This window comes from Rana temporaria, chromosome 4 (genome assembly GCF_905171775.1).
Source record: "Rana temporaria chromosome 4, aRanTem1.1, whole genome shotgun sequence".
In the NCBI taxonomy this organism is placed as follows: Eukaryota; Metazoa; Chordata; class Amphibia; order Anura; family Ranidae; genus Rana; species Rana temporaria.
The window spans coordinates 299466876-299491728 of record NC_053492.1 but is presented as its reverse complement, the minus strand read 5'-3'; the positions used below and the strand labels follow the sequence as shown (position 1 = coordinate 299491728).

The following is a 24853-nucleotide window of genomic DNA, read 5'->3' as shown; positions in this document are numbered from 1 at the left end:
CCCGGCTGCCTCCCGGAAGGCCTTAACTGTTGCCAACATTTCTGTTTGCATGGATGAGAGAAAACTCTTCATCATGGCAGCAGCCTCCTTTCCTGCCAGTATATTAATACATTTATAGCAGAAAGGTTTTGTGTAGGATTTGGGGAGCTTCTCTCTACAATTCCCACACTTTTTAGAGGAACTATGCCCTGTAGCGGAAGGAGACTGAACTGAGGCCTCCTGGGGTCCGCTGGGGGTTTCTGAAAGACATGAAATATACATTTAAATTGTCTTTTTCCCCAAGACTGCTGGCTGTACTGGGGAGGGGAGGAAGTGGACGAGAAGGGACCAGATCCTGCTCCGGTCGTTCCCTAAAAGTTTGGGAACTCTCACCGCTTCCCCCCTCCCTTTCCAGGGGGATTGGTACTTACCGCCCCCCGACCTGGATCTGCCAGCGGTCGTGTCGGTCTTTCCGTCCTCTTCCATGAGGAGGGTGACTCGGTCCTGGCTGTCGGTACTCCTGTACTGGTCACCGCAAGCCGACCCGTCCACCACCCACGCTGTCTCCACGTTCCACTGGGAACTTCCGGGTTACGCCGTCTGGAACCGCCCACTTCCTGTGATGCAGTTCCTGTCTCAGAACGAGGCCTGGAGCGCGGCGTCTGGAGACCCGGGAAACGGCGATTTGAATGGTGGTGGATTCGATAGCATACAGTGATGGCTCACCTCCCCGCAGCTCAGAGCACTGGTGCTTACATAGGGCGACCTGTGAGTTTGGACCGAAGTCTACAGGTAAGTTCAGCCCTCCCCGGCCTCCCTTAGACCTGTCTCACAGGGGTACCTTCGACCCTCCCCGGTCTCTAGGTTTCCATTAACAAAACAAACGTGTCGCTGTGTTGGAGAAACACAATCAATACTGAGGAGCAAGGGGAAGGGCGGGGCCTTTTAAACTGTCATGTGATTGTGTTTCCTGCAGGAGGAGCCATCATCTCTCGGGTGCCGTCCTGGAAGGTGGTAAGAGAAAATATCATAGATTCGTGCAATGCATGAATCTATGTTATTTGACTCAGTGGCGGTGCGGAGCCAGAGGGGGCGGCGCTCCAGCGCCCTCTATGGACGAACCGCCACTGATACTAATCTGACAGAATTGTCATACAAATACAAATCTGTTTTCACAGGTCACTTGCTGAGATGAGCGGGCCATACAGTATGTCCCTCAATATGGAATGAGCCGGTTATACAGTATGTCCCTCACTAATGGAAAAGCTACAGAATATCAGCTGTCGGTGTCTATTTCTTTCAGCTATCCTGCCCTGTACAGTGATCCTGTTGCTCCTGAGTTGTCACCAATGACAGGATTAAAAGTGTGACACCATTCTTATGCCCTGTACACACGATAAACTCCAACTGGTTTTTCCGACAGAATTCCGCTCAAGCTGCCTTGCATACACACGGACACACCAAATTCCGACCGTCAAAAAACACGGCGACGTACAACACTACGAATGAAGTTCAATGCTTCCGGGGATGCATCGAATTGTTTGAGCATGCATGTTTTTTTCTCCATCGGAGTTCCATCCAGTGAGCCTCCCTGTTACATAAGGGCCCCCAGAGAGCCTCCCCCTCTTACATCAGGGTCCCCAGAGAGCCTCCCCTCTTACATCAGGGTCCCCAGAGAGTCTCCCCTCTTACATCAGGGTCCCCAGAGAGCCTCCCCTCTTACATCAGGGCCCCCAGAGAGCCTCCCCTCTTACATCAGGGTCCCCAGAGAGCCTCCCCTCTTACATCAGGGTCCCCAGAGAGTCTCCCCTCTTACATCAGGGTCCCCAGAGAGCCTCCCCTCTTACATCAGGGCCCCCAGAGAGCCTCCCCTCTTACATCAGGGCCCCCAGAGAGCCTCCCCTCTTACATCAGGGCCCCCAGAGAGCATCCCCTCTTACATCAGGGCCCCCAGAGAGCATCCCCTCTTACATCAGGGCCCCCAGAGAGCATCCCCTCTTACATCAGGGCCCCCAGAGAGCATCCCCTCTTACATCAGGGCCCCCAGAGAGCATCCCCTCTTACATCAGGGCCCCCAGAGAGCATCCCCTCTTACATCAGGGCCCCCAGAGAGCATCCCCTCTTACATCAGGGTCCCCAGAGAGCCCCCTCATTACATCAGGGTCCCCAGAGAGCCCCCCCTTACATCAGGGTCCCCAGAGAGCCCCCCCTTACATCAGGGTCCCCAGAGAGCCCCCCCCTTACATCAGGGTCCCCAGAGAGGCCTCCCCCCCGTCTGCAGCAATTATAAAAAAAATCTCAGCTGGGGGACAGGGGAAGCAACAGGACTGTTTAACCCCTCAGCTCAAGTGCTTACCACGGGTGGTGATCCAGATTGGACTGGGCTTTGGGCTCCAGGCTCCATCTGCTCAGCTGGTGGCTGGGGGAGGAACATGACTAGTTAGTTATAGTTTTTTATCAAGCGCAAGTTCTTATTTATATTCAGCAGTTCCAACAATATAATCATTGTCCCAAAGTCCACTTCTTTACCAATCTGCCGGGCAATGTAATTGTCAGGAACTGCAGCACAAGTCCCGGTGGAGTAATCCTTGTGCTGTGGTTCCCGGCAATTACTTTGCCCGGCAGATTGGTATAAAAGTGGACGGCGGGACAATGATTAAATTGTCGGAACTGCTGAAAATAAATAAGAACTTGCGCCTGATAACATTAACTAGTCATGTTCCTCCCCCAGATGAAGCCCAGAGCCCAAACCTAGGTAAGAGACTCTGGGCTAAGGGCCCCAGATTCGAGGCTATAGGCCCAATAGCCACCCTTTAGTGACACCACTAGTTAGGGATATCAGAATAAAGGGGGCTGAATACAAAGACACGCCACACTTTTCAGATATTTATTTGTAAAAAAAAAATTGAAAACCATTTATCATTTTCCTTCCACTTCAGAATTATGTGCCACTTTGTGTTGGTCTATCACATAAAAACCCAATAACATACATTTACATTTTTGGTTGTAACATGACAAATTGTGGAAAATTTCGAAGGGGTATGAATACTTTTTCAAGACACTGTAGCTCAGGGGCAAAATGTGATACTTGAGTTTCTTTAGTGCGTTTTTCACATGACAGGCAGACCATTTAAGTCAACGGGCTGCTGCCCAAAAATGCAAATTAATGCTGCAATCAGATGCAAACGTAGCCTTAGTGCTATAAGCAATTAAATTCGTTCCTGTTTTTTTTTTTTTTAAGTTTAAATATAAAGTCCCACAATACTTACTTAACAACAGCCTGCAGTTTGTCACAAAGTACAGTGAGCACAGATACAACATCATCACTCAGTGACTCAATGGATGGACCAGATTCTATTAACAGATAAAAAAGGAAAAAGTACATTAGATTAGACGAAAAAGGAAAAAGCAGATGCACAGCCAATTAAATCTACTAAAATATTTATATGTGGATAATCAGAATTAAAGTGCTTGCCCTTCTTAAGAGACTTCTTCTGTTCAGACATTTAGGGCCAGATCCACAGACATTTACACTTGCGCCGCGTATCAAAGATACGCTATGCCGCCGTACCTTACCTGGCATACTTTTAAATCCTCAAAGATTTTGCGCCGTAAGTTACGGCGGCGTAGTGTATTTCTGGCGGCGGAATTCAAATCGGCGATTAGGGGGCGTGATTCATTTAAATGAAGCACGTCCCCACGCCGATTGAACTGCGCATGCTCCGTTTCAAAATTTCCTGCCGTGCTTTGCGCAAAATGACGTCGCAACAACGTCATTTTTTGAACTTAGACGTGACTTACGTCCATTCCTATTCACGGACGACTTACGCAAAAAAAAAAAAAAAAATTCTAATTTCGACCCGGGAACGACGGCCATACGTTAACATGGCAAGTCTATCTATACGCCGCAAAATAGCAGTTTTAACTATACGCCGGAAAAAGTCGACTAGAGACGACGTAAGAGAATGCGATGTCCGCGCGTACGTTCGTGGTTCGTCGGAAAAAGCTCATTTGCATACCCGACGGAAAACGACGCAGACTCCACCCAACGGGCGCCGAAGTATTGCACCTACGATCCGAAGGCTTACGAAGCCGTACGCCTGTCGGATCGAACCCAGAAGCCGTCGTATTTTGGTTTGAGGATTCAAACTAAAGATACGACGCTGGTAATTTGAAAGTAAGCCGGCGTATCAGTAGATACGCCGGCGTACTCCCTATGTGGACCTGGCCCTTATACTTTAGCAGCCAGCAGACCCACAGTGTTCTGGCTATGCTTACAAGACTTCACTGAGCTGAAGCACACAACTTCTGTTGGCTGCTTGCTAAACCATCCATGAGTTTTACTAATGCATTCATATGATCATACACACAAATCTAGATCATCAGCATACAGTTCATTTTGGCCACTTGCTAAATATACATGTTGCATTAAAGGAGTTGAAAAGGTTCATTTTTTTTTTCACCTTAATGCATCCTATGCATTAAGGATGCATCATCCTTCAGTTAGGGTCCCCCAAGCCCCCTCGTTTTACTTACCTAAGCCTGTTCACCTGCTGCTCTCGCCCCTGACGTCCTCTTCTCCACCCAGTCCTGCAGTTGATTGGCTAGAGTGGATTGGCCATTGGCTCGCGCTGCTGTCAATCACATCCAATGATGCGGCGTGCCGGGGGCAGGGCCAAGTGATACAGCTATGGCCGCCGGCTGTATCACAGGAGCGCGCCCGCACGAACTAACCCCCATGGGAGAGAGCTCCCATGAAGGTGGAAAGTTCTTGCGGGGAGGAGCCGAGACAGCTGCCAAGGGACCCCAGAAGACCAGGTTTGGGGCCACTCTGTGCAAAACAAGCTGCACAGTGGAGGCAAGTATAACATGTTTGCTATTTAAAACATTTTTTTTTTAGCATTGGATAGAGTGGAGAGGGATTAGAACATTTGTGAATTTTTATTGTTGTCTGTGTCACAGTTAAGGAGATTCACCCTCTCCATTTGTCCTGTTTACCATTATTATTGAAAAAGAAAGTAAAAGTAAAAGAAAATGCCATATTTTGGGTTGTCCCCAGAAAAGTACTAGAAGGAAAATCTTCCAATAGGGACACTAGTTCTGGTGACCTGGGGGTCCCCAAGGAATTCCCTTAATCGGCAGGGATTTCCTCTCACTTCCGGTTTGGCTATGGGACAGGGAGTGAAGGGAAATGTCCGCAATGGGACACAGATGGCGAAAAAAAAAAAAAAAAAATCTGGGCCCTTACTCTGTCCAAAGTGAAAGAAAATAAAAGTTTTGCCTATAGTTCTACTTTAAGTCAGTATAGATAAACTAATTTAGACCACCCTAATTTATATGCGTAATTTGGGGCATTTATTATGGGAGACCCCCATGTGCATGTTAAAATTTTCTAATATAGCAGAAACAAAACTAGTGTTAACACAATAATATCATAAGATCAAACATAACCCATAATACATATGAAAGAAATCCATACCAATTCATGCCAACGTCTCACTTAATCGCTAACTTTATGAATAAAGACAAAGCACTTTAACAACCTAGGCCAGTCAACGGTAAGAAAACAAACTGGAAAGCTGGTATTTTGTATAGTTACTCATATAATATGGCATAAAACAATGTCCAAAGTCCAAAAACAACAAATCAGAAGCTGACCTTTATAGCTCTGATTCCTTTAAGTCAGGGGTAGGCAACCTTAAAGAGGTGGAGATCTACCTGAACAATATGGGAAAAGTCAAAGATCACTGGCCACAGCGTCACCTTCTCACACCTGATATAAATCTCTAATTGCCGTACTACCGTGTCGCAATCGCGTGCATTGCACGGCAATCATGGGTTTAAATCAGGTCTCCTATCAAAGACACTCTAATCACTTTTCAGAGGAACAGCAGTGCATGCTACATTTGTGAATGAGCTCTTAATTGCATTGGGCAGCGGCACCCTCGTTCACATGTAAAGCTGGAGGGTGACAAAACCCTGCGATTGAGACCCAGTTTTATCGCCCCCAATCCCTATCCCTTTTAGCTGCTGAGGCAGCAGCCAAAGATGTGCACCTTTGCTGCAGCAGGAATTAAGGCCCATGTTGCTTTTGGTGGGTGCCAACGCCTGCCAATCACTACCCAATCAAGTAAATGGGGCTATTCTGCAAGTGCCCCTCAGCAGCATGCTTCTGCAGGGTCCAAGGGATTAAAGCAGGTGGTGAGAAAGCAACACAACGCTGCCAGCTTTAACCCCTTGTTTGCTGTGCTACACAAGGTTGCAGGGCACATGCAGAGTGGTCTCATTCACTTGAATGGGTCATGCTTGGCAGGTGCTACACCCGCCAACCATGACAGTGCATAAAACTCAAGCAGCGACATTGGTACACCCCCTGTTCTGAGCCCCCTATAAGACCCCTTTCACACTGAGGGCATATTGCAGCGCATTGCAGGCGGTTTTAACCCTTTCTTGGCCGCTAGTGTGGGTTAAAAAAAAAAAAAAAAAAACGCTACTGGGCCGAAATGCGCAGCAAATCTGCCCATAGCATCAGCGGTAAAAATAGCAGTGTTTTACCACCGACGCTATGGGCGGCTCAGTGTGAAAGGGGTCTTAGGCTGCTTTCACGCTGATGTGCTGTGGTTTTCCCACACCACGGGCACAGTGCAATACATCTAAAACTTTCCTGGGTTAGCTGTGCGTTGCCATAGCTTTGCCATACCTCCAGGTGTGGTGCACTTAATGACAGTTCAGGAGTTCTTAAACAAACCCAATTTTGAGTAATCCGCAGCACATCAGCGTGAAAGCAGCATTATACTATTATGATCAGTGTATTGTTTCACACTGACCCAAAGATCTCTTCTTTCCTGCTGCTGGATCTACTCTGGAGACCGCTCGCCAGGATAAGAGGTGGAGTGCAGTTATCACTCCGCATTAGACAGGAGACAGCACTACAGAGGAGGCATTGACTTATGCGGCTCTCACTCCCTAATACGGCTCAAATTTTACAAGTAGTCCCTCTGTATTGCATTCTGTTTGATGCTCTGGGATGGCGGGTCAGCATGCCCAGACTGATCTACCAGTCATCTGGCAGCAATCTACTGGCAGATCAAGATCTAACGGTTGCTGACCCCCGCTCTAAGTTAATAAAAAAACTAAATGTTATAGATTGCTATGTGATGCTGTACATTATGACTGTTTTATTAAATGACTAAAATGATGTTCACTGTGCGATAGGGAAGCATATGTCCGCTTTCTCTACAATTTTATATAATTGTTAAGAACGGACTGTCAAATGTATTTTTTTATTCATAAATGAGTGAATTATTCACTGCTTTACTATATTTATTTCTTTGTCATTTTGTTTTTCAAACTATTGCAACAGGCATCTTTTTCAGGTAACAGCATTCAGAAGCACGCTATAATAGCTGTGCATTAGACGCCAACTTGCCTTGTGTTTTTTTTTTTTCAGTTTGGTATAGTATTCAATACAAAAATCAGGATGCCAAACCCACAACACATTATTAGGACATTTTAAAACAGCAACCACCTAGTAGAACTGTCAATGCAACTGCACACAGAAGTAGAAAGCCACAGAATATTTAATGTAGGAGTTTGTTGTATCAACAGATCTTCAACATTGCAAAATGAATTTAGATTTCAAACAGTCTTAATTAACATTGCGCTTTTTTGGTATATTACTATGCGCAGCATGTGGTTACAAGGTAAACATTGATATTGAGTGAATCTCTGGATTCCCTTTCAGTTATGTGTGCAGAATGGACTATGGGGATATTAAGTAAACAACACTGTACTCTTTTCTACAGTTACTTACAATTGTATACAGACCTGAAATCCATTAAACATTAAAGCGGTGGTTCACCCATAAAAACGACTTCCCCCTATTACACTGCCCCCCCCGCATTACAATACGATTATGCCTTTAATTTTTTTTTGGCTGCTGTACATACCTGGGTACAGCTATTCACCCGTGTCCTCCGGGTTGCGAGTCCCGCGGGAGTGGGCGTTCCTAACATGGCGGTGATTGACGTTTTGACTAAAAAACGAGCTCCCCCCGTCGCGTAAGCAGCGTCACGATTGGCGGAAGGAGCCGAACGGCGAGTCGGCGCTATACTGCGCCTGCGCTTTGCAGTTCGGCTCCTTTCGCCAGTCGTGACGCGGCTTACGCGACGGGGGAGCTCATTTTTTAGTCAAAACGTCAATCACCGCCATGTTAGGAACGCCCACTCCCGCGGGACTCGCAACCCGGAGGACACGGGTGAATAGCTGTACCCAGGTATGTACAGCAGCCAAAAAAAAATTAAAGGCATAATCGTATTGTAATGCGGGGGGGGGGCAGTGTAATAGGGGGAAGTCGTTTTTATGGGTGAACCACCGCTTTAAGGGGCAGATCCACAAAAGCATTACGCCGGCGTATTTATTGATACGCCGCGTAATTTAAAATTTCCCGTGTCGTATCTTTGTTTTGTATCCACAAAACAAGATACGACGGCATCTGGGATTGAACCGACAGGCGTACGTCTTAGTACGCCGTCGGATCTTAGATGCAATTTTTCGGCGGCCGCTAGGTGGCGTTTCCGTTGAAATCCGCGTCGAGTATGCAAATTAGCTATTTACGGCGATCCACGAACGTCCGGCTGGCGCATTTTTTTACCTCGTTTTCGTTCGGCTTTTTCCGGCGTATAGTTAAAGCTGCTGTTATGAGGCGTACTCAATGTTAAGTATGGCCGTCGTTCCCGCGTAGAATTTTGAAATTTTTACGTCGTTTGCGTAAGTCGTTCGCGAATAGGGATTTGCGTAGAATGACGTCACCGTCGGAAGCATTGGCTTGTTCCGGGTTAATTTCGAGCATGCGCACTGGGATATCCCCACGGACGGCGCATGCGCAGTTAAAAAAAACGTCGTTTACGTCTGGTCACAACGTATTTACATAAAACACGCCCCCATTACATCCATTTGAATTAGGCGCCATTACGCCGGCAAATATACACTACGCCGCCGTAACTTACGGCGCGGATTCTTTCAGGATTTAAAAAAAAAAAAGTAAGTTACGGCGGCGTAGTGTATCTTAGATATGCTACGCCCGGCGCATAAATGCGCCGCTGTACGAGGATCTGCCCCTAAGAATAGTAAAAAAAGCAGATCTATCTGCTGAAAATATAAAGCCTTCAACTCATCTATTTAGCTCAGCTTAAAAATGCTGATATCAGTCAAATAAATTAGTAAATTGCACAGCCAGAGAATGAATCTCCTCTACTTATAGCTTCCTTTACTTTTAATACAGTAACAGGACTACTATGTAAATGACCCAAATAAAAGAAAACTGCATATTACCTTGGCTTCTGAATTCGAGTAGTGCTTCATGGATTTCAGCATTCTATTGGAGAAAAAAAAAATGTATATAAATTACAATTTTAGAACTTCAGTATTCTGCTGAGATATTACAAATGAACAAACTAAAAATGCATTTACCAGAAAAAACTACATTGTAAAAAGTTGCTTTCTATTTGTGAATAGGAGGATTAGAAATTATTTGTACTTCTAGAATGCAGCAAGTCGCTCAAAGCCAATCTCTGGGCAATTTTTGTTTTTACAAAAAAAAAATCTCTAAGCAAAAAAAAAAAAACTGCAATGTTCACCTTCTTTCCACAGTAATTCCTTTAGTTTACTAGATTTACATAGACTCATTCAAGCATGGTGTACCACATTTGTAAAATTCTAGCTTGGTTTCATACTTTGTAGGTCTTAAAAGTCTCATGTTAGATACTGATGCCTTTTATCTTTATTAACCACTTCAGCCCCGAAAGGATTTGCCCCCTTAATGACCAGGTCATTTTTTTTGCGATACAGAACTGCATCGCGTTAACTGACAATTGTGTGGTCGTGTGACGCTGTACCCAAACAAAATTGACGTCCTTTTTTACCCACAAATATAGCTTTCTGTTTGATGGTACTTTTGAAAAAAATTAAAATAAATATGTTTTACTTTCTGCTATAATACATTAACGAAAACAAAATTATAAAAAAACAAAATGTATTTATTAGTTTAGGCCGATATATTCTTCTACATATCTTTAGTAAAAAACAAAACAAAAAAACAAACACACCGCAATAGGCGTATATTGATTGGTTTGCGCAAAAGTTATTGCATCTACAGACTACGGGATAGATTTAGGGACTTTAATTTAATTTTTTTGTTGTTTTTACTGGTAATGGTGGTGATCAGCGACTTTAAGCTAGACTGCGACATTGCAGCGGACAAATCTGACCCTAAATGACACTTTTTGGGGACCAGTGACATTATTACAAAAATTACACTGGCAGGGAAGAGGTTAACACAAGGGGGCAAACAAGAGGTTAAGTGTGTTCCCTGGGTGTGTTCTAACTGTAGGGGGGGTGGGCTCACTGGGACAGGACAGATCACTGTTCCCGATCACAAGGGAACAGAAGATCTGACATGTCATTAGGCAGAATGGCAATTCGCCTCATTTACAGCAATCGCGGGTCGCCGGCAAACATCGAGTCCGCGGGACCCGCTCCCGACTGCTATTCTCCTTGCCCAGGCTGACGTACAGGTAAAAGTAGTGGTTAAAGTAGAATTTCAGCTAAAGCCTATTTAGTCCCAAGAATGCTCCCTCCTCTCTCCTAACATCAATACTAACCTGTGTAGAAAAAAAAACAAAAAAAAAAAACGTATTACCTTACCTATTTTCAGGCCACTCCAGTCCAGTCACATGATCTGGCTCCCCTGGGTCTGCCAGTGGCAGCTGCAGGGGAATGAAGAGTGCGCTCAACGATGGCTGTAGTGAGGTCATCACCCATAGGCTCCCATGGATGTCAGTGCTCCCTCCTCTCCCCTGCAGCCACTGTTTGCTGACACAGGGGAGCCGTATCAAATGACCAGAGCAGGCTGAAAATAGGCAAGTATACACACATCTCATTTTACAAGGTTCGTGAGTGAGGCGTTTGGCATCCCTTTTTCCTTCTATTTAGCCTTCAGAAGAGATGGGTCTTGAGTTTTTTCCTGAAGGCCTGGTGATTCTCTTCCATTCGTAAATGAGATGGTAATGAGTTCCACAGTCGAGGTCCTTGGACTGCAAATCTTCGTTCTCCTTTGCTCTTGTAGCGGGCCTTGGGGATTTGTAGTCGATTTTGGTTGGCTGATGGGAGAACGCGATTGGGGTTGTGGAATTTTATTTTTCCACATAGATATTGGGGGGCGATGGCTTGTGCACACTTGTGCGTCAGGCAGAGGGCCTTGAATGTGATTCGGTCCTTGACGGGCAGCCAGTGGAGGGACCTCAGGGAGGGGGAAATGGATTCCCAGGGTTTTTTGCCTGTTACCAGTCGCACTGCCGTGTTTTGGACGACTTGCAGACGGGCAATCTGGTATTTTGGGAGACCTAGGTACAGAGAGTTAGCATAATCGAGCTTGGAGTTTATTAGTGTTCTTACTGCTACTGCGGTGTCTTTTTTCGGAATGAAGGGAATGAGTCTTAGTAGACGCAAGAGATGGTGAGACCCGCTGACTACTGACCCAATTTGAGCATCCATTGTCATGCCGGAGTCAAAAATGACTCCTAGACTTTTGACTTTCGTGCTGGGGGTAATGGTCTGTCCAAATATCGGCGGGGGCGACCATGTCGTCCTGGCCGATCTCTTTGTGTTTGCATGGATCAGAAGTAGTTCTGTTTTTGATCCATTGAGTTTGAGGTGACTCTCCGTCATCCAGTTGTGAGGCATTTTTCTAGTCCGAGGTATTGGTCCTTTTTGTTGTTTATACGAAAATAGATCTGAGTATCATCGGCGTAGGAATGGTATAGTAGATCCTGGTTACTGATAATTTTAAGGAGTGGGCAAAGATAAATATTGAAAAACACGGGCGACAGGGGGGACCCTTGAGGGACTCCACATGTCAGAGTCTGTGCTTCTGAGGTGAAAGGTCCTAGTTTCACTGTCTGGGATCGATTTATAGAAATGAGAACCAGGGTAGATCTGAGTCGGCGACTCTGGCTACTTCTGTGAGTCAGCAAGATTTTGTGATCTACTGTGTCAAACGCCGCACTAAGGTCTAGCAGTATCAGAAGACAAGATTCTCCTTCGTCTGCTGCTTCGAGAGCATCATCCCATATTTTGAGAAGTGCTGTTTCAGTGCCGTGACCTGGCCAGAATCCCGATTGTAGTGGGTCCAGTAGTTTATGGGTGTCTAAAAACTGTTGTAGCTGTTGCACTACAATTTTCTCCATGATTTTGGAGAAAACGCTGAAACCTGTTATAGGTCGATGGTGGCTTGGGTTCTTTGGGTCGAGATTGTTTTTTTTAAGATGGGTTTTATTACGCATTTTATTAGGGGGGTCGGCACCATGCCTTCCTTAAATGATTGATTTATGAAGTGCGAGACCGTGGGTGCCAATGTCTCGGCACATTCTTTTAGCAGTTTTGTGGGAATGATGTAATTCGGCGCTGTGCTGTCCCGCGGGCTACCGATGATGTTTTTGGTGGTGTCGATGGAAATGGGCTGGAGTTTAAATTTTATAGATTGGGGTATATTTATATGTTTATATGTTTGTTTTGTAGGGATGGGGTTGGTGGTTTTATTTTGCTGAATTGTTTCACTGATATTTTTGATTTTGTTAATGAAAAAGTCAGATAATTCATTGCAAAAATCTTGAGTATCATGATTCGGAGCCTCTAGGCAGGCTGGATTCATGTTTTGGGCGACTAAATTGAAGAGCTCACAGGGCTTTTGCGAGGATGATTGAGAAGTGTTCTTTTTTGGCTTTGAAGATTACTTTATGATAGTTCTTCGTGATTGATTTGTAGGTTTTGTGGGTTTCAGTAGTTGGGTTTCTTCTCCAGGCACCTTCCGCTCTTCTGCGTTCTTGCTTCAATAGTGTGAGAGCATCCAGCCGGAGTTGTTTTTTCGGATGAGTGTTCTGCGTTTCGGAGCGATTTCGTCTGCAGTCTGTAGTAAAGCTTTGTTAATGGAATTGAGTTTTTCCACTGCCGATTGATTTTGGTTTATTGTTGTTATTTTATTTACTAATGTGGTTTTGAAGAGTTCTGAGTGGAGTTTCTTCTGGGATCTTGTCCAGTGTGATGTTAACGGGTTTGTTGTTTTTTTAAGGACGGCATTGTTGATTATTTTGAAGTTGATTGGTGTTCAATGTATACATCAAGATAAATTCCGTTAGTGCTGCGAGGAGATGCGTCTTTGGTCCTGGCGGTCTGTAGCACAGCAAGATGTGAACGGTGTCCTGGGGTGTTTGTAGTTGCAGAGTAAGCGTTCCCATGAATGGCAATGAACTCTGTAGGTCAGGATTGATGAGCGCGAGGTGAGACTTGTATATCACTGCCAGGCCTTCTCCTCTTTGTCCCTGTCTATTTTCATTTATGATACCATAATTCTCTGGAACAAGTTCTCCAAGAATAGTGTTGCAATCCAATGTTAGCCAACTTTCTGTAATGAAGAGGCAGTCTAAGTTGTCCTGGGTGATGAGGTTGTGGATTTCCTGGCTATGCTTGACTGCAGATCTTGCGTTGATCAGGGCGCATGATAGATGCTGTACATGCGATGGGGCCTTCCTGTTTTTGCCGGTCGGTCGTTGATGATTTCTTGATAGTTGTTCTCTCTGTAATATTTTTTGAATGGTGTCTGGTAATGTTGTGGCAGTGTTCAAATAGTGTTTGCTGAATACTTAAGGTTAAGCATGATCCCCAACAAACGTCAACGAGATGATGCACGGTGAAAAAGTCTGGTGGTTAGTGACGTTTACGGCGGTTACTAATTGAAGAACCGCGCTGCTGCTGATGATCGGCGCGGTGTGGTGGGCCCCCCAATCTAACCCTCCTGGTTGATCCAGAGGAAGGCGAAAAAAACCCTGCTGAGCGAGGCCAATATGCTACAGTGGGGGAAAAAAATTCCTTCCTGATCCCTCAAAGGCGATCGGATGTACCCGGGATCAACAAGCCTAAAGTGGCTGTGGCCTGGGTTCTTACCTGTTGTAGGCGCAGGTTGCGACTGCTTGGTCCTCCTTTGTCGTCTGAATGGCCGGTAGCAGGGTCAAAATACGGGAGTGAAGAGGTGCGGTACAGTGGATTGGAGAGGTTGTCTGAGTGGTGTGGGGTTTTTACCGGTTTGTAATTACTATCCCCAGTGATGATGGCAAGGGGGGTGAGACTGGGCTGTCCCTGCTTTACAGTCAGGGTGTACCAAGATGGCCGTCGGGATGAAGCTAGGCCTGAGCCGCGGTCTTTTCTGCGGGGGGTGGAGGACCGTCGGCTTAGGGGGCGGTGGGAGAGGCTTGGGGTGGCTGGCGGGCACCCTCAGGGTGGGGGTTGATCACTGAGGGGGGTAAGGAATAACGGGCGGACTGACTCGGAGGGGCAGCACTTACCTCACTGAGGGCTCGTCGACTCCCGGGTTTCGGGAAGATCGAGATCTGGCAGATCTGCGGGAGGAAGAGGGGGGGGGGAGGGACAGTGGGAGGCAGATGGATTAGGCAGCAGCCGCGGTCTGTCCTATGTGGCCAGGCTTAAGTGTAAGCCACTGTTCGGTGCGAACAGGTGAGAGATGCGGCTGCGGTGGCTGGGGTGGGTTATTATTGGGGAGGGTGGGTGAGGGCTGGAAAAAGACTAGGAGAAGGAAGACTGTCGGGACCATCGACTGGTACAAGTGAAGCAGAGATTAGAGGCTGGATCCTGGGTGCTGAATGCAGGGAAGCTCGGTGAACCTGCCTGGAGCTATGAGCCACACGTCCTACTGCTAGGAGCCGTGCGCCGATCTGAGCTCCTGTTGCTTCCTTCCTCTGACAGCAGGTGCAACCACCTCACTGCACAGAATCAGTATAGTATAGTATAGAAGTCTGTGAATGTCAGAGTTTAACAATGCCTCATGGGATTTGTAGTTCTGCAACATCTGAAGGGCCGTAGTTTGAAGATCCCCGAGTCTAGGGGATTGGAGAAGGAAGCTATACTATCCTAATCCTCTCACCATCCCTCCACCGGTGCTAATTTCGAAGTCCAATTTCAAATTAGTTTTAGTCATAGTCTTCTGACTAAAATGCCATTTTAGTTTTAGTCATACTTTAGTCACCTGAATTGTTTTAGTTTTGGTTATATTTTAGTCTACTAAAAACTCTAGTACATTTTAGTCGACTAAAACCACCAAATGGGTTAGTTAAATTGTAATGCATTATTTAAGCATTTCTCTAGAATTGACAAACTCATATACTCTTGAAGTAAAAATCTAACAACATTAGGGGTGCAAGGGATCGTCATTGATCCGTGATCCGAACGGGTTGCCGTTTTCGGATCGGCACACCACTCGATCCGCGGATAGCAGCCGTAGGAAAGGCCGCGGCTTCGACCTAGCCTTGGAGAGTGGCGGCCATCTTGGTACACCCGGCGGCAGCTGTCTAGGTGAGCTCCCAAGAATGACGCACTGATGGGGGAGATATGGATATTACAGTGGGGGGGATGTGAGGAGATATGGATATTACAGTGGGGGAGATGTGAGGAGATATGGATATTACAGTGGGGGAGATGTGAGGAGATATGGATATTACAGTGGGGGAGATGTGAGGAGATGTGGATATTACAGTGGGGGAGATGTGAGGAGATGTGGATATTACAGTGGGGGAGATGACGTGGACATTACAGTGGGGAGAGATGACGTGGACATTAAAGTGGGGGGAGATGACGTGGACATTACAGTGGGGGAAGATGACATGGACATTACAGTGAGGGAGATGTCTTAATAAATAAAACAAAGTTTCATAAACAAAAATATTGCTTTTTGACAAACAGAAGTGCAACTTTAAAAAAAAAAATATATATATATATATATATATATATATATATATATATATATATATATATATATATATATATATATATATATATATATATATATATATATATATATATAAAAACATGTAAACTTTATTGGCTGCAATGCCATTGCACACATTATCTGAATATATTAGCAAAATTAAAATATTAAAGCGAAGTTCCGACGAAAAAAAAAAAAGTCGGCTTTGGGTGCCGACAAAGCGGGTGCCCTGGAAAGGTAAGTATCCATATATTAAAAGTCAGCAGCTACAATTACTGCAGCTGCTGACTTTTAATATATGGATACTTACCTGTCCAGGGTGCCCGCAATGTCGGCATCCGAAGCCGATTTGTCTTTTTTATGACATTTATACATAATAGCATCTACACCATGACTTAAGAGGAAAAGACAAAAAATGTAAACAATGTCTCACCGAGCTGTCTTGCTTCTGCCGTAACTGTAATGTCAGGTCACTTAACATTTGACTGAGTGTGGCTCTCACAGCTGTGTTTATACTTCGTTGATGACAGCTTGAAACATAGGTTTCAATACACAGCTGGATAGAAGACAGAAAGACATTAACCAACTTCAAAATATCAGCAGTCATTAAACAACAACCAAGTGTGATCCCTGTTTACATTAAATGAACACAACTTTTGCACACCTATATGTGACAGCAAAATAAGAATTGTAAAAAAAAAAAAATATTATAAAATAAAAATAAAAAAAATAATGATGACGAACTGGGTGCTGAATATCCAATAGAGGAGTTCTCCCTATTATTCCAAGACACTGTTAAATGAATAGACTAGCACACCATCGATTCACACTATTTAATTGTTTTTTCCTATGTACCCAAAGGACAAAAAGTGTGTACTGTATATTTATACTGTAGCAACTGGCCACATCATACATAAACAATGCTGTACGCATTTTAAATAAGTACACACATTCAATTCACATAGAAATACAAATTATTAGGCAAGATTACCCCAGATAACAGAATAGGGGGGAGGCAGAGGGCAAAGTCTCAAAACTAGGGATATTTCGGGGTACCGTTCTTAAGCCGAGACTTGCTGCTCTGTCTCTGCTGATGAACGGGTATTGCACCCTGAAACATCTCTATTTTTAAGACCTCACTTTCCTCCCCTTATCCTGTTACCTAGGGAAACATTGCTTATGTGTAATTGTTTGTTATGCTGCATCAGTGTATCCTTATTGGATATATCTGTATGTACAGTATTGTTTTTGTGTGAAGTGGCCACTTTGCTATACACAGTATCTCACACAAGTGAGTACACCCCTCACATTTTTGTAAATATTTTATTAAATCTTTTCATGTGACAACACTGAAGAAATGACACTTGCTACAATGTAAAGTAGTGAGTGTACAGCTTGTATAACAGTGTCAATTTTCTGCCCCCTCAAAATTACTCAACACACAGCCATTAATGTCTAAACCGCTGACAACAAAAGTGAGTACACCTCTAAGTGAACATTTTCAACCCTAAAATGAATAAGCTGTCTTAAATCCATGCATGTTAACCTGTGACATAACGCACGGGAATGGCAAAGTGTTTGATGCGCCCTTAGAGATGTGATCATTTATGCTTATTAGTTCTAATCACAAAAATCTGTTATTTCCCTCCCAGGTGTCATGTGACTCATTGTTACAAGGTCTCAGGTGTGAATGGGGAGTCGGTGTGTTAAATTTGTTATAGCTCTCACTCTCTCATGCAGGTCACTGGAAGTTTAACATGGCACCTCATGACAAACAACTCTCTGAGTATCTGAAAAAAAAGAATTGTTGCTCTACATTAAGATGGCCTAGACTATAAGAAGATTGCCAAAACCCTGAAACTGAGCTGCAGCATGGTGGCCAAGACCATACAGCGGTTTAATGGGAGCGGTTCCACTCAGAACAGGCCTCACCATGGTCGACCGAATAAATTAAGTGCACGTGCTCAACGTCATATCCAGGGGTTGTCTTTGGGAAATAGACATATGATTGCTGCCAGCATTACTGCAGACTGCATCAAATTGGTCTGCATGGCTGTTGTCCCAGAAGGAAGCCTCTTCTAAAGATGATGCACAAGAAAGCCTGCAAACAGTTTGCTGAAGACAAGCAGACTAACGACATGGATTACTGAAATCATGTCCTGTGGTCTGATGAGACCAAGATAAACTTATATGGTTCATATGGTATCAAGTGTGTGTGTGGTAGCAACCAGGTGAGGAGTACAAAGACAAGTGTGTCTTGCCTACAGTCAAGCATGGTGGTAGGAGTGTCATGGTCTGGGGCTGCATGAGTGCTGCCGGCATTGGGGAGCTCCACATTATTGATGGAACCATGAATGCCAACATGTACTGTGACATACTGAAGCAGAGCATGATTCCCTCCCCTTGGGAGACTGGGCCGAAGGGCAGTATTCCAACATGATAACGACCCCAAACCACACCTCTAAGATGACCACTGCCTTGCTAAAGAAGCTGAGGGTAAAGGTGATGGACTGGCCAAGCATGTCTCCAGACCTAAACCCTATTGAGCATCTGTGGGGCATCCTCAAATGGAAATTGGAGAAGCACAAGGTCTCTAACATCCACCAGCTCTGTGACGTCATGAGGAGTGGAAGAGGACTCCAGTGGCAACCTGTGACGCTCTGGTGAACTCCATGCCCAAGAGGGTGAAGGCAGTGCTGAAAAATAATGGTGGCCACACAAAATATTGATGTGTTGGGCTCAATTTGGACATTTTCACTTAGGGGTGTACTCGCTTTTGTTGCCATCGGTTCAGCCAATAATGGCTGTGTGGCGAGTTATTTTGAGGGGACAGCAAAGGTACACTGTTATACAAGCTGTACATTCACTACTTTACATTGTAGAAGAGTGTAATTTCTTCAGTGTTGTCACATGAAAAGATATAATAAAATATTTACAAAAATGTGAGGGGTGTACTCACTTTTGTGAGATACTGTATACACACACTCCGGTCTTTTTGTCGTATGGATTAGGGCTGGGAAAAAAATTTGATTCGATTTTAAAATCGAGTTGGTAGGTTAAATCGATTCATATTTGAAAAAACAAAACAAAAAAAAAAAAACACACACCGCCGGTCCTGAGGAGCTGCGTGCAGGAGTTTTTAGGCAAGCCCGTGGCTTCGGCCTAGTCTGCGGCCTCCGGCCTCGTGGACTAGGCCAAAGCCGCGGCCTCGCCTAAAAATTCCTGCCCGCAGCTCTGCAGGACCGGCGGTGTGTGTGTGTTTTTTTTTTTTAAATATGAAAACACACACCGCCGGTCCTGAGGAGCTACGGGCAGGAATTTTTAGGGAAAAAGAGCCTCCCTCGGGGGCAGATGACAGAATGCGTTCCACTTCACCCACAAGTCCTCCATTTCCTGCCATTTACAGGAATTTTTTTTTAGATCCGTTCTAGATGGTACAGGGACCCCTCCACCTTACACAAATATTTCCATCTTCCCCAGCCTCCTGTTGGCTCTGTGGTACATCCTCAGGTACTTGCATCCATTTCTGGTGGGAGTGTGAATGGAGTGTGAATGGATACGACACTTCTGGACTATATAATGTGTATAACTCTATGAGGAATTTTTGAAGCCAACCCCAAAGATTGCCATTCTCTCCATTCTGCCGGGCTCGGTAGCCTAACAGAAACCACGTCTCCTCCGTTTTTTCTTGTCTGCAGCTCGATAACCTGTCTTGCTTTATTGGAAGATCACCACCCACTGTCATGAGACAGTCATGAGAATGGAGGAGATGCTGGCACTCGACAATAACACCTATGATAAATATAAAGTTCTATGGCTTTGCTTCTCCTCATCCCAAACTCTGGCTGACATGCACCCTACCCCTTCAAGCTCATCCCTGCCTTTGCCCTGATTTAGCACGTGGACAATGGTTCTCACAAGTACAGTTATTATCTCTCCTGTTCCATACTCTCCCAGCAGAATTCTTATTTTCTCTCATCCTTCTCTTGTTTCCTTGTTCTCCACCCCTCTCTATCTCTACCCCCTTTTTTTCTTTATTGTTTGATATCATTTGCTCTCCCCCGTGTCATTATTGATTAATGGCGCGAGCACGGCTGCAGGTGATAGCCACTTGGCCTGCTCGCGGCCTTCCTTTTCTATTTGATATATCAGTCATGTAATTTTTACGCTGTTCTTAATACCAATAAAAACATTTTCAACCCTAAAATTAATAAGCCGTCTTAAATCAATGCATGTTAACCCATGACATAACGCACAGAAACGGCAAAGTGTTTAATGCACCCTTAGAGCCGGTTCACACAGGGACGACTTGGGATCCGACTTAAAGTCGCACTGTAGAGAAAAGCAATAGAAGTGAATGGAGCCGTCTTAATGTACACTACTAAAGTCGCTCCGACTTCAGAAAAGGTTCCTGTAGTACTTCAATCCGACTTCTAGGCGACTTGTATCCATTGATTTCAAAGAAAGTCGCCTCCAAAGTCGGATCCTGTCTTAACTGAAGCAACTTCACAGGAAGAGAAAATTGTTTTCTCATGTTTTCTCAGGCAAACCCCTCCCTCCCACAGAGCGGATTGTTGTTTGATTGGCCACCGGAAAGCCTCCTGTCCTGGAAGCGACTTGAAGTCGCCTTGTAAGTTGCCCCAAATCGCGCTGTGGTGCGGGCTCAGGTCGTGTTCAGGACGCCTCGCAAAGGCGCGGCCAGGGTCGTGTCGCCCCTGTGTGAACCGGCTCTAATGCCTCGTACACCCGACCGTTATTCATGTCAAGGAAAAAAATTTTTTTTTCTCTACGTGATTCCTCTCAAGCCTGCCTTGCATACACACGATCATGATAAAAAATGCTTGCGGAAAGCGCGGTGACAAACGAGTACGATGGCACTATAAAGGGGAAGTTCCATTCGAATGGGCTGATTATGCAAATTTCCCTGCTCATAACTTGCTTCAGAGCATGCGTACTCACAAGCTCGAGTGATAGAAATTCGACCTGCATGCAGATCTTCTGTCTAAGGCCTGGTTCACACCTATGCAGGTTGCAGATGATGCATATTCCAGGTGCATTTTGAGCTTTTCGATAGGTTGAAAAAAGTCCATCTAGTTCAACCAAAAAAAAAAAAAACACAGCTGGAGGGAGTCTATTCCCCATTTTCACATCTCTTATGCCGCGTACACACGAATTTCGACGGAATGTTGGCTCAAAATTCTGTTGCATACACAAGGTCACACAAATGTTGGAAATTCCGAACGCCAAGAACGCGGTCACGTACAACACTACGACGAGCCGAGAAAAATTAAGTTCAATGATTCCGAGCATGCAAAAAATGCTCTCAAATTTTTGTTGTCGGAAATTCAACAGCAAATGTCCGATGGAGCCTACACATGGTTGGAATTTTCAAAAAAAGCTCACATTGAACATTTGTTGTCGGAAATTCCGACCGTGTGTACGCGACATTGCTGTGAAGAATATACAGAGAAAAAAGTTGCACTAATGTGCATATTAATAAGATGCACTGAAACCAGCGCAAATAATAGAAAGCAAAATAGTGACAAACAGTGGTCAAACCGTGAACATAAATTTAATTAATGAGTCTTGTGAACAAGTGGCAGCATTGGATGGCACAGCATTGGATGCCACCATAAAGTCTCATCTCTTAATTACAGGAGATCATAAACAGCATATACTGATGGTGTCCTTGAAGCGTGTCTCCAGAGAGAGACAGTCACAATATTGGATTGCCTCAAACAGTGTCCCGTGACCACGTCCCCATCGAGACGAAACGTTGGGAGGTGACGTTCTGACGTCACCGGGTCAAGTGATGAAACTCGGAAGATACGGAATGCATGATCGAGGAGCCGGCCAGCTCGTTCTTTGATGCTTTTATGTCTACAGTTTTGATGTAAGTGTACATCTTTTTATCTTATATTAAACCTCGAGGATCTTACGCTATGCAAGTTTTTTTCTTTCTTTTAAATCCCGCATTGGTACACTGTTTGAGGCAATCCAATATTGTGACTGTCCCTCTCTGGAGACACGCTTCAAGGACACCATCAGTATATGCTGTTTATGATCTCCTGTAATCTCCTGAGATCACAGAGTTCCGGTAAGAGGCAGTGTGTGACTGTGGTGGAGGTGCTTCTATCATCACTTTTTTTCAGGAAGTTGGGGAATATTTACACTTGGGAGATCATTGAAAGTGATCATCTGTTTTATGATTTGGACTTTATGGTGGATTATGGTTAACCCATAATTGTTCACAAGACTCATTAATTTTATTTATGTTCACGGTTTGACCACTGTTTGTCACTATTTTTCTTTGTATTATTTGCGCTGGTTTCAGTGCATCTTATAAATGGCTTTGCTAACATTAAGCTGAGCGAGAAGGAACACACCGCGTTGTGCCCGCTTCTCACTTTCTTGGACGCCTATTAGAGCAAAAGGCTCTAATCAGGTGCTTCCAAAAAACACCCCCACTGCTGTAATTCAGGTGCCCGGTGACCAACAAGTGTCCGAAAACCTGAATAGGGGGCGTCAGCACTGCATTGCATGAATCTATCTATGGTAATTAGAGAGTGACAGGAGAGAGGGGGGCGGCGCTCCTACGCCCTTAAGGACGCACCGCCACTATCGTCGAGTCTCCTACACTGAGGAAAACTAAAGTGATAAATCGGTTTAGCTGTCCTCAAAAGGCGGCGCCTCGGTGGCCATTATTTTGTAGCCTATGTCCTGAAAATAAGCCAGGGACGAAGGAATATAAACAAACAAACAATGGGAGTAATTCAGGCAAGCTTCACAGGTGACAGAAAAAGTCAATAGGTAATGGGCATTTGCAATATTTTTTACAAATGACACAGTGCATTAAAACTACTGGAAATCCTTGTCTGCATGCTACAGGGGCTAATTCATGTAACAGGTGAACTAAGCCTTTATTAGTTGGTGCAAGTATATAATTGACTTTGCAACAGTCTCTTAAATCACTGTATAGTAGACTTGAGACTGGGGGAGGGATCACCAGAGCTGGGAGACAGATATGCCAGTGCTTCGACTGTTTCACCTGGCATATTTGGGGGAAAAGTAAAATATGTCCTCTGAGACAGGCAACAAGTATACTGTATGTCCCAAATAAATTGCTATGTAGGCAAAATCTAACTGGGTATTCCCATATAACTGTACCAGCAAACAGAAACAGGTTGAGCTGGATGTAACATTTGACATAAAACAATGTAATAAATATAGGATGCAAGCCAATAAACACTTTTTTGTGCAGAAACTGAGCAGCTTACAAAACACAAATCTAATAAAAATGGCATTTGTTTAGAATGGTTCCCCAACACATTGTCATTGCAACTTACATGCCATGTGTTGTGTACTGTGCAAAAAAAAAAAAAAAAGAAGGTAATTTACCGCTTTTTGGGCTGCCATAACGCAACACACATCGACTTTTTAAATACTGCACCTTGATGTACTTGTGGTAATGCAACACGACAACCCATCAGTATATAAAGGTTCCCTTTAGGGAAAAATTATTCACACCTGATTTACTAAAAGGAGTTGAAGATCTTCACTGAAGGTAAGATTCACTTAAATTATTTAATCACATGAAAAACAATCTCCTGTTTATTTAATCTGCACATGATTGGATATTCAAAGTAAGCCACACTTCCTTAGTAAATCTGCCTCAATATATACACAAAAACACCATTATGATCTTTTACATAGTACTTTGTCACATGTTGCTATGTGCTTTCTAACCCTGGCCACAAGGTCTAAAATGCACAGCAACTCCCCACCCCCTCCAGGCTCTCAGACAACAGCCAAAAGGAGAAGCTTCATAACAGCATCTTGTCTTGGCATTTTACCTGAGACAAGCAGCAGCAGCATGAATGCAGAGGCCAACACACCCCCCCCCCCCCCCCCGCATTACTATTGCTGTTGAAAGTGCTCTGAGCCAAGACGAGATCCAGTTATGAAGCAGCCCTCTCCTTTTCAGCTGTTGTCTGTCGGCTGTGGCTGGACCTCATAGCTAGTGTTAGATAGCACCTAGAACTTACTACATGTACTTTGTTCCATAAGGGGAAAAAATGAAAAATCGGAATGGCATCTTTTTTTTTTAATACAGTAAACCCTTGGTTTGAGAGTGTTTTGCAGGGAAAAAAAAGTTAAAGAATTTTTGACTTGATATCTGCATCATGTCACAACTGAGTATTAGGGTCCTTTCACACGGAGCGGACCATTTCTGTGTCTGCTCCGTGTGTCCGCAAAAGCTCAGCGGGGATCATCCGTCATCCCCGCTGAGCTGTCGTCGGATAGGGCGGTCCCCGCACACAGTGCAGAGACCGCCCTGTCTCTGCTCCGCTCTCCCCTATGGGGAATTGGATGCAGACGGACCGTCTGTCCGACTGCATCCGATCCGTTCCGCCGGACGGAAGAAAAATAGGTTTTCTTCCGTTCGCAAAAGCGGATCCCGTCGGACGCGGATGGTCGCGGACGTTAGCGGACGCGATCCCATAGGGAACCATTACAAGTCCGGACGGACGAGCAGAGCGGACGTCTGAAAGGGGCCTCAAAGAGAAGAGGCGCCTCTAAATGTAGCAATATGGTTACATTTAATGAAGGTACAACATTTAGAAACTCACATGGTTGATGATTAAAACCGGCACATCTAAGTATGCAGGCACCCGGGGTAAAGCTGTCCACATAGACCATCCTCTACACCGCCATCAATGTCATCCCTTCCACACTGCGCTCCAAGCCTCGCTTTTACATCGCTCTACTGCAGGGTAGTCTTTCAGGTCATGAATGCAGACCGACACAGGTAAGAGCCGGCGGTGCGGAGGATGATCTATGTGGACAGCTTTACCCCGTCGGGAAAACTGCCATGAGAGCTTTTGGCCGGCAAAACTGGCCGTGTGTATGCTCCATCGCAAAAAACTGACGAAAAAAATAAGAAGAGAACCAGCTTTATTTTTCCCGGCTGACTTTTTCCCCGTCGGGAATGTGTATACTTTTTCGAGGGGAAAAAAAACACACATATGCTCAGAATCAAGT

General features: G+C 44.8%; 1 protein-coding gene across 2 annotated transcripts in view; it reads right to left on the bottom strand.

Annotated features, from left to right (window-relative positions):
• Nucleotides 1-24853, bottom strand: part of ARFGEF3 (ARFGEF family member 3) — a 194441-nt gene that overhangs the window by 127635 nt on the left and 41953 nt on the right. For both annotated transcript variants that reach the window (XM_040350518.1, XM_040350519.1), the window contains exons 6-8: nucleotides 16245-16367; nucleotides 9313-9355; nucleotides 3249-3333 (exon numbers count right to left, since the gene is read on the bottom strand). In XM_040350518.1, the coding sequence (XP_040206452.1) occupies nucleotides 3249-3333; nucleotides 9313-9355; nucleotides 16245-16367 (251 nt within the window). The remainder of the gene's footprint in view (nucleotides 1-3248; nucleotides 3334-9312; nucleotides 9356-16244; nucleotides 16368-24853) is intronic.